This window comes from Grampus griseus (genome assembly GCF_964374135.1).
Source record: "Grampus griseus genome assembly, chromosome: 4".
In the NCBI taxonomy this organism is placed as follows: Eukaryota; Metazoa; Chordata; class Mammalia; order Artiodactyla; family Delphinidae; genus Grampus; species Grampus griseus.
In genome coordinates, this window is record NC_138997.1 from 112509075 (window position 1) to 112520031 (window position 10957).

A 10957-nucleotide genomic window follows, 5' to 3' on the forward strand; every position below is an offset into this window, starting at 1 on the left:
TGTATGCATCTGATTAAAAAAAACCTTAAAAATTTAAAGCAATAGTTGATATAATTATAGGAAGAAATTAACCATGTAATGGAAAATTTCAGTGTCCATTTGCTCATTTTATTTAATAAATGTTCTTGGGTTCCTGCATGCTAGGAACTCTTCTAGCATACATACGGCTAGAGTGAAATATAAAAATCCTCAATCTTTTGAAGTTTACCATAATGGAAGGAGAGGGGGAAACACACAAATAAATACAGTAAAATCCTATGAAAATACACCCAGGATATCATGAATTCTGAGATTATAGAATGAAGGATTTGCTCCTACCCACCACCAAACGCCGCAAGTGGTAGGAAGGAAGGAGAGTAAAGTTCTTATTCTGAGGTTGGGGAATGGAATATGACAGGGGGTGAAGGGAGGAGCCTGGCAGGGAAATAACACAAAAGCCAGAGGGGAGGTGAAGTTTGAATCCTGCTAGCTCAGTGATCTACCAACTCAGTATTCCCAAACTGGGCCAACAAAACTATTGCCAACTGGCCAGCATTTCCTGGAATCACTGGTGCTTTCTTGAAGTCCAGTCAGCTGCAGACCCTGAATCCTTCCCATCAATATGTAAACTGGAGTGGACGATCACCACTAGATGGTTCCAAACTGTAGTGGGGACCCCGATGGATTCTGGGTAATGAAGCAACAACCCAGCATTGTGCACGGTCCCCTGCCCATTTTATTAATCTCATGCTGAAAGACAAAAAAGAAATCAAAGACAAAAAGATTGGAAAGGAAGACAAAGGACTGCATTTTTTCAAAAAGGATGTGATAGCCTATGTAAAAAAATCTAAAAGACTGCTTATTAGAAGTAATAAGAATTTACCATAAGATCAATATGCAAAATTCAGTTGCATTTATATAAAATTTAACAAGTATTCAGAAAACAATTCTGTAACAACATGCACATAGAAAACATAATTTAGAAAGAGATTACATTTAAATAGCTTAAAAATAGATATCTAAAATGAAATCTAATAAAAGATATATAAAGCCTATACAGAAAAAAATATAAAATGTTATCAAAAGACACTCAGAAGACCTAAGTAAGTGGAGAAATATGCTATGTTCATGGAAAGGAAGGCTCAATTTCTTTTAAAAGAAAGTTCTCCCCAAGTTGACGTGCAGCGTTCTCCCCAAATTGATGTGCAGAGTTAATGTAATCCTAATTAAAATATCAACAGAGGTTTTGTGAAACATGACAGTTGATTCTGATGTTTACATGGAAAAGGAAGAATAACCAAGGCACTTTTCAATTTTTATTGAAGGAGAAAACTTGGTCAACCAGACACTGAAACTAATGATGAAGCCATAATAATTGAGATAGTGTTGTTTTGGCACAGAGAAGGCCAAATGATCATTGAACAAAAGAGAAAGTCAAGAAAGACCCGAGAACATATGAAAACTTGACATATGACAGAGGGGAAAATGCTGATTAGTGAGGAATGTTTATACTGAGATTAAATAAATAGACGAGTTTCTTCTGATAATAAATAAATAAATAAGGAAGAAGGAAAACTTCTCCCTTATAGGAGAATCTCATGTAGAAGGAATAAGGTAGAAAATCACCATTTAGCACAAGTATAGCAGTAATTGATTCAGACAAAATTGTTAATGAATGCCAAAACTATTGGGTTGAAATTTGACGAAGATAGCTACATAGTCTCAAAGTATCTCTCCACAAATTACTTATTATTAATTACAAAGGGGAAGATAGTGCTTTTAGAGAGGATAAACCTGGAAGAGATCACCATAACCAAGTAGACAAAGTCGACATTACCAAAAATGGAGAACACTGACACCATATGCTTTCTGAGTGTTGCATTGAAAAGGACACAACCTCATACAGTATTACTGCCAAAAGGTCATCACCTAAATCTAACTGAAAAAACATTCCATGAAGAAAATCATGAAGAAAACCCACATTGACAGACATTCTACAAAATATTTGACCTGAACTGTTCAAATATGTCAAGGTCAAGAAATACAAAGATTGACTGAAGAACTGTTCCAGACTAAGTGAGACTGAAGAGACAATTCAACTAAATGTAATATGTGATCCTGGACTAGATCCTATAACGGGGAGATGGGCTTGCGGGGTGGAATAGAATGGCTACAAAAGATATTTATTAGGATAACTGGTGAAATTTGAAAATGGGCTATAGCTTAAATATAGTAATGCATCAGTGTTAATTTTCTGATTTTGATAATTGAATGTCCTTGTTTTTAGAACACATACACCCAAGGCAAAGAGGTGTAATATCTACAACTTATTCTCAAATGGTTCAGAAATAACAACCACCATATGCATAGAGACACAAAACAAGAAAACAAATGTGGTAAAATAATAACAATTGTTGAATTTAGTGAACGGTATACAGAAATTTTTTGTAATAGTCTTTTTTTTTGGCAAATACATGAAGTTTCCATTTTATTACACTTTTATACCACATTAGTTCAAATGCATTTCTCTACAACTACTCCAACAGAGCTCCTCTGGAATTATTTCAGTCATCCTTAACATGTGACTTTACCAGACTCTGAATGTAAAATAAACATATAAGATTTAAAATTAGTAACTTTTAATTATGAATGGGATAAGAAATAAAGTCATCAGATGATGGCTGGGGCTATTAATTTCCAACGAGACACTTTGTTGAAATGTTTCTCCTGATACCCCAGGTATAAATGAGAACCTTCAAAGAACAAGGGCAGAACCAAAGTACAATAAAGAAGCCTCTGCAGCTTACGCCTCCCGTAGTCCTAAACCTCTGACAGAAGCTAGGCGAAGCATCTTTCTTGCAAATTAAGTGGGTGTCCAGTATTTCCATGTAGTTGAGCTTTCAGAGACAGACACTCAAGCATATCATTAGGATATACCATCTTGGCTCTGGTTGGATTAATTATGCCTGAAGAGTTTAATACCCATCCAAGTCCAAAGGTGGAAGAACACATAAACGGGTATGGTAATCGGCAAGAGCCGACTGGTTGTGCTAGTGCAGCCCTGTGGGAAGTTTTCTTCCACAGAGGCCGAGTATAACAGCCCTGCTAACGAGACCAATGGAATAAGGACAGTCAACGTAGGAAGAGACAGAAACATTCTTCTCCACTTATTATGCGCCACTCTGACTTTTTTTTTTTTTTTTCTTTTTTTGCGGTACGCGGCCCTATCACCGCTGCGGCCTCTCCCGTTGCGGAGCACAGGTTCCGGATGCGCACACTCAGCGGCCATGGCTCACGGGCCCAGCCGCTCTGCGGCATGTGCGATCTTCCCGGACCGGGGCACGCGAACTCTCAACCGCTGCGCCACCAAGGAAGCCCTTGCTTTTTTTTTTTTTTTTGCGGTACGCGGGCCTCTCACTTTGTGGCCTCTCTCGTTGCGGAGCACAGGCTCCGGACGCGCAGGCTCAGCGGCCATGGCTCACGGGCCCAGCCGCTCCGCGGCATGTGGGATCTTCCCGGACCGGGGCACGAACCCGTGTTCCCTGCATCGAGCAGGCGGACTCTCAACCACTGCACCACCAGGGAAGCCCCACTCTGACTTTTTAAAAGGTAGGTGGTATTTAGAAAATTTAGTTGTGTGTGTTGTCGTTTTCAAGTATGAGCTACTGCTGCTCCATTTCTTCTTGCTTCTTATTTTGATGTGTCATCCTAGCTGCCTGTGGTATCATATTAGGAATCCCATCAATAATTGGATAGGCTATTTCTAACTCTTCGTTAATTAATTCATTTGGCGATGCTTCATATCGGAGCGGCTTCTTGGAGAATGGGCACACCAGGAACTCCAGCAGCGCTGGGTCGAAGGCGCGGGGCGGTTCCCTTGTCCTCTCGCTCTGGTCTGAGGACGGCCGCGACACCGACGCGTGCACACACCTCTGGGCGACCGCGGGCGGCTGTGCGCGTGTCCCCCGCAGCGCTGAGGCGAGCCGGCTGCACGCTCCGCTCGGCATGGCCTAGCAGCCCGCGACCGGGCCTCTGCGCGCCCGTGACCACCCTGTAATAGTCTTTAAACTTTTCTGTGTTTTAAATTATTTTGAAATAGAAAGTTTAAAAATAGCCAGGGAATAATGAATACAAAACTGAAAACAGTGGTAGCCTCTGGGAGTGATGGGAGAGGCCTGAGGGTGGGAGAGGGACCCATAGGTAGATGCAACAGTACTGATTGTGTTCTAGTTCCTAAATCAGATGATGAGATTGTGGACATTTATTTTATTATTTAACTTTCACAATTATATATACATTATGTATTTTTGTACGTGTAAAATATTCTACTTTAAAAGATAATAAAGGGAAAAACAAAGGAAAAGATAATAAGGCATGAGTCAGAGGCCATCTGATGAGCTGTGTGTGCTTATGAGCTCTGTGCCCTTAAGTATGTTTCTTTTCCTCTCTGAGGTTGTCCTCACCTACAAAAAAAGAATAAAAGATCTACTGTGTAGTTTTGTTGTAAGGCACTTGGCAATAAGTGCTAAGTGCCAGCTGCTGTTGTTATTGTCTCTGACAGAGCAGAGATAAAGGGAGTATACATACCTACAGCGGTGGGCTTGAGAAAAGTGATAGAAGTTTGGAATAGTCTTTGGGGTCAGTTGGTAAGCAGGTTATCCAGGGAATAAAACTGAGCCAGTGTTGGAAATCATCAAGTAGTTGTAGAGCCAATGAGCTTTGTGTATTTTTCCCAAGCTGCACTCCATGGTCAGGAAGTAAGACTTGGAAAAAAAACAGATCTTTGTGCTGGAAGGTCTAAAGGAGGGTCAACAAAGCAGAAAGGCTGTGGAGAGTGAGGCAGATATGACAGGTCAGAGCATCATACCTAGGCAATGAGCTTTCTCTCATCTAAAATTTTGGAAAAGGAGACACAATTTAGAAGAAGTGGAAGATAAAGAGTGAGCTGATAATTTACTAGATTAACTGGAGACTGTATGAAGCACACCTAGCAGAATAATGATTTTCCAGCCCAGCATAAGGACATCCATTCCTACCTTTTATGTATCAAATAAAAAATAATTCTATCATGATATATGTACACCTAGGTTGCACAAATTCCCTCACAGTTTACCAACATGTTATATATGAAAGTCCTTAACAAGTTGCAACCAAAAAAACACAAAAAAGCAAGCAAATATGTATTGAGCTGCCACTTCATTCAAAATAGCTCTGCTGTAAGGGTTATAATTGAGGATCTAGTATCAGCCAGTCTGTGATTGATTGAAATTTTAATTTTTCAGTATTAATTGCTTTCTGAGTATATACACACAGCTAATTTCAGCCTATCGTGCATGAAATTAAACTCAGAAAGTATGAACAGTAGAGCAAATTTGATGATGCTTATACATTACTAACACTTAATTCAGTGAAGAAAATAAATAATATCAGTTTTCTGGCATCTCAAACCCCAAATGTTTTTCAATACAGATAGGATACAGAGACAGTCTGTCACCCTAAAGTACTAGAAATACTGCCAAAGAACCAATATATTAGCTGTTGGTGTATGGGAAATGCTTTTGGTTTCTTACTTCAGTGTTTATTTCTTAAATATGAATTATCTATACTATCTATCAACTATTATCACCTTATTTTATATCAATATGGTATATATTCATTAACGCATTATTATCCATTATTTATTCTTTCCTTGCTTCCTGTACCGAATGCACAGACAATTCCAGAGATGAAGGCGGGTATATGTGGTATTAAATTAGGGATTTTAAAAGAAATTCATTATAAAATTTTGGAGTTAACGTGTATAAGAATTGGTAACCCAATCATTGTCTTGTTCTGACTTTGACAGTTTTGCATCAGCCACTGTATTCTCCAGAAATACAATTATATAGAGAAGTTATAATAACTAATGTAAATTTCCTGAGAAATGCAATTCTAGAGGAATTGAAGAATATGTGGAGGAATACTTGCAGAGACTTAGGAATGTTGTATTTGAGTCAGTATAACAAACTAACCAGGAGGCACCAATGAAATGAAAAGATTTTGAAGAGAAAGATAAAAAGTTACTTGTGACCAGCTAAAAATCAGACTTTCAAAGGCAGCCCAGAGAATGATAATGCTACACTTATTTTAATTCCCGTGTTTAAAAAAAAGAGTAGGATGACTCAGTTCATGACATATTTCTGCCAAGACTATGTTTGAAAAATAAATTTCACAATGAGTGAAATAAAATACTGTACTACCACCACAGGATTTTAAATAGAAATAGGGATTTCTGATTCCATATGGTAAATTGAATGGATGTATCACTCCCATTCTCTCCTGAATGCCTATTAAAATGACAATCATAATATTTAAAATATATAGGCCTAAAAGACTAAAAAAACAGGGGAGAAGACACCAGGGGATAGGAGATAGCAACAGGTATTGGAGGATGGAAAGCTGATGAATTGGGAGAATAGAGGAAACTGAACATAATTTCTTCAGAACAAGGAGAAAGAACCAAGCTGCAAAGGCTCAGGAACTTGGTTTTACAGAAAGGAAGTATGAGGCACAGATCTGGAATTCAGAGAATCGTTTGAAAGTCTGCACAAGAGGCAGTTGGACCTCAAAAAGCCTGGTGACTTCCTCTTACAAATCCTCAGACATGAGATTGATTCCTTGTAGAGCATGAATCAAAAAGGTTCTGAGCTTAAGGAGAGAAAAGTTTCAGAAAAGCTCACGGGGAGCTGAGGGGCCGAAAATAGGTGGATTAAGTGGAAGTATATATATTTATGGGAGAAACACACCTGCACCCTTCACCAGCCCTCTTTCCCCATCCAGGTCCTCAAATACCTGTAGCCAGGCACAAGACTTGAGGGTCTTTCTGTGCAGAAACTGAGTGACCCCTGAGAATACTCCACAAATTCAAAGCCATTGTCAGGCATGCGAGTCTCAAACAAACATGCAAATTATAAAATACGGCTAGAAAGCAACCATTCAAGATTGGAGCAGGAGAGCAAAGGTTTCTAGAAATAAATTAAAAATGGAACTCAGATTATCTGACAAGTATTGGTCCATATTTAGAAAATTTATTTAGAAGACTTGCAAATGAATAATTGATACAACTATTGACTCCAGGGGAAAAGAAAAGAAGCATAATCATGGTACACTACTAGATTTAGCAGTGAAATATGTGTAGACAGTCAAAATAATGTAAATACATAATAACATTTAGCCAAATCTGTGATTTAATTATATTGGGAGGTCGGAGGGAAAGGAAGCAGCGTGATTGTATGAGAGATAAGTCCTCATTTATCAATGTGAAAAGTCAATAGATCATGTATAACATAGATAGAATAAGATATAGCAGCATAAATATATAATTCTCATGTATAAAGATAAATATCACAAGACACAGGGAAAGGACTAGAAATAGGGGGTGAGACTGGCCACAGGGAGAGGTAGGTCATTTTTAAAAATTATAAGTGTCTATTATATCTCATTTTTTACTTATACTAGTGAAAAGTAGCTTATACATGAGCTTATATTCTGTGTTTTTCAATCATTTTTAAAACATGACTGCATTTGATAAACAAACAAAGCCATGTTTTGTTCTAATTCTATTTGGAGATTGAAATGAAGCAAACTTTGTAACTAAAAACAATGTAAAGCAGAGACAAAATGCTGTTTTGTTTTCAAACTGAACATGCTCCTTCTTGCCCCTGCCACAGAATTGGATAAGAACATGCCTCCCCACCCTGGTAAGAAAAACAACTCTTCACTTTTTCTCATTTCCTGGCTGAGGATCTTCAAGTGTCTCCTTACTTCAGTCAATCCAATTTAATGCGTTCAATCTAAACTCTTTTCTGCCTGGCTTTCAAAGCCTGTCCTTCTCTCCCTCAGTCTTCTACCTATCTAAACTTATTTTCCATTACATCACAACAGACACCTTCTGTTCAAGTTATATGGATCTCTCAGAACCCTGCATACTCTAGGCCATGCCTGTTTTCATCTTTTGGGTCAAGCTATTACTTGAATACCTGGGCCCATTTCCTCTGTACCTGGCCAAGGTCTTCTGGTGCTTCAAAGCCTGCTTCAGGATTAGCCAAGATATGTCTTATCATAATTCTGCTATTTTATCATCCTTGGAACTTTGGTTTTTATCATTACAACTTGAAAATACTACTTATTGAAGGAAAAAATTTGAAAATTTTCTTTATGACCTTCTTAGATAAAAGGGAAATTTAAACAAATGAACATTTGTCTAAAGTCAAGACAAATGTGCTGAATCTATTGGGTTGGCACCATACCAGTAATTTCCACAGTGTGATGTGCCAGTAATTTTTTTCAGCATTGTAGCGTTCCCTATTAAAGGACCATCTCTTTAAAGCACCTAGTCCCAACAACATGAACACACATATAATTTTTCAATGTCTATTTGAAGGGACAAATAGCAAATCAAGGCTAGATTGAGATACCAATAAATCTGATAAGAATTTATTTTTATATTGATCCTTCCTATTATTTAAAGGTTGTCATTTTTATTGTATTTATTGTAGAAACAATATAATAATAATAACAGGAAAAAAAAAGGAAAAAAACTATCTCTTCTTCTCCCACCCAAAGAAACTGTTTTTACTTTTTTCATATAACTCTTTCATTTCTCATCCCCATAAACACATAATTTTACATATAAAGTATTCTACTTTTTGCCTTAGCATTGTTTTATAAACATTTTCATGTTGTAAGACTTCCTTCATACTTATTTTAATAGTTATACAATAATCCATCTATAAATATCTATATAATAATTCATCTGTTGTAGTACCATAATTATTTGTTTCTCTATCATTAGTCATTTACAGTTCCTTCCAATTTTTTTAGTAGGCTGTGGGCAAATAGGGAATGAATTCGGGTAGTCTAAGTGATCTAGTTTGGCTGACTAGATTTTTCCTTAATAAAACGGTCGATTTTTCTCTTCACTTTGTACCTGAGAAACTTAGTACAAGGGTACTCGTTTATAATTTGAAGTGACCTGTTTTTCATGATTCTCCAGTAGTGCTAATACCTATAGAACAAATATTTTCTCAAAATTTTGTGCTCTACTGATAGCATATTTTTATCCACTAAATAAGCATTTTCTTATGTATATTCTTGTGTGGGATAGTTCTTTTTAAAACCACTGTAATTATCCATCTACTTATCTTACAAGTGGGAACATAATTTTTGTGGCTGTTTCACTTACTATGGAAAGAATACAATGTTTTACTACAAAAGTACATCAAAAAGCCCTTTAATTCTGGTACTTCTTATCCTTCAGTCATAAAAACAGGCTAGGATTATGGAAGAAAAGAGATTAGAAGGCAGTGTAGGCAAAACTATACCCTAAACTAGCTACAAAAATAAGTCTTTTTAAAAACATCACACTCAGAACTATGATTTTAAACCCCTTAATTTAACTTTGCCTTGCCTTTGAAAGGAAAAACTCCTTGAACTTTAAATAGCTTTTAAATTTTAACTCTGCTCTCTCATTGAATGTTTCAAGTCCCAAAGCCACTATTTGTTGGATGACAAATAACATTTGTGAGAGAGGCCCTCACTAACTATGCATGTGTACTTGTCAGCTATCATTTCTAGAGCTAATTTCCATACCAGTGACCAGATAAACCCAGGGGGTAAGACAACAGCTAAGAGAGCAAAACTCTGTAACCTACAAAATCTTTCTCACACTGAATTTTTAAATGTACTGAATAAAAGTGGGAAGGAGGAGAAGGTAGAGAAACTATTTTCTCTTGGCTTAAAAAAGATTGGGCAAATGCCTACATTAAATCTCATAGGAAGCCTAAGTTATTAAAGATAAATGATTGAGAAATGAAAACCTGTAATCAGGTAAATGTTAAAATAAATTTCCCAAAACTTTGACCTGCATAAGTGGTTCTCAACCCCAGCACACATTAAAATCACCTGGAAAGCTTTTAAATAATACACGATGAGGTGCTGAATCGCCCTGCTGTGAAGCCTGAGCATTGGCGTATTTTAAATCACCAAGACGGTTTAATATGCAGGAGGACTGATAACACAGATCCACATATTACCAAATACAATGGCAGATTTTTTTTTTTTTTTTTTGGTCTTAGTTCCCCCACCAGAGCCAAACCTGTGCCCCCTGCAGTGGAAGCATGGAGTCTTAACCATTGGACCACCAGGGAAGTCCCAGTGGGGTAGATTTTTAACCAAAAGAACTTGTTGCTTTCGCATGAATAAATCCTCACCAAGGGCCTGCAAGGGCCAGGCACCGTGTTAGGCTCTGAGGATACAAAAGTATTTGAAAATTAAAGACTTCATGACATATCTGCAGTTCAGATTCTTTAAAAAGTATTATTTTAAAAAATCTTCCATCATTTTTTCCTGTAAAAAGAATATACACCAACACATATTTCTGATGAATTCCACTCTTTAAGCTTGATTTGAAAATGAGGGAGGGATGGAGATGCAAGAGGGAAGAGATATGGGGTTATATGTATAACTGATTCACTTTGTTATGAAGCAGAAACTAACGCACCACTGTAAAGCAATTATATTCCAATAAAGATGTAAAACAAAAACAAAAACAAAAAAATTTAAAAAAGAAAAATAAAAAAATGAACTATAATTTGAAAAATAAGAACATAAATGGCAAAAACAAAATATTTACTAATAAGAAATGAGGATTCATGGCTCTAGGATTCTGGTCAACACTAGAATCAGGATTTCAAAGTAGATGGGCAAAAGACTCTTTTTCATACTTATACACAGTCGGTTTTAATGAAAATTCTGAGAGTAACAATATCCATCACTTAACCATGAATAAGCCAAGAGACTTTTCACAACATGAAGGAGCTAGAAATCACAAACTCTGAACTGCAAGGAAAAAAAAAACATTTCAGGCTAGTACTTTGTGATAGTCAGAGAGAGGAGGCTTACAGCCAGCAGAGAAGCTGAGGTGGTAAGATGATTTGAA

General features: G+C 37.0%; 2 protein-coding genes across 2 annotated transcripts; both read right to left on the reverse strand.

Annotated features, from left to right (window-relative positions):
- Positions 1–2935: 2935 nt before the first annotated feature.
- Positions 2936–3136, reverse strand: LOC309821662 (phosphatidylinositol N-acetylglucosaminyltransferase subunit Y-like; the record flags this gene model as incomplete). The annotated part of the gene is made up of 1 exon (XM_082653151.1): positions 2936–3136. The coding sequence occupies one exon, from the start codon at positions 3134–3136 to the stop codon at positions 2936–2938; it is 201 nt and encodes a 66-aa protein (XP_082509277.1).
- Positions 3137–3629: 493 nt separating this feature from the next.
- Positions 3630–3986, reverse strand: LOC309822220 (protein preY, mitochondrial-like; the record flags this gene model as incomplete). The annotated part of the gene is made up of 1 exon (XM_082653958.1): positions 3630–3986. The coding sequence occupies one exon, from the start codon at positions 3984–3986 to the stop codon at positions 3642–3644; it is 345 nt and encodes a 114-aa protein (XP_082510084.1). The 3' UTR covers positions 3630–3641.
- Positions 3987–10957: the final 6971 nt, after the last annotated feature.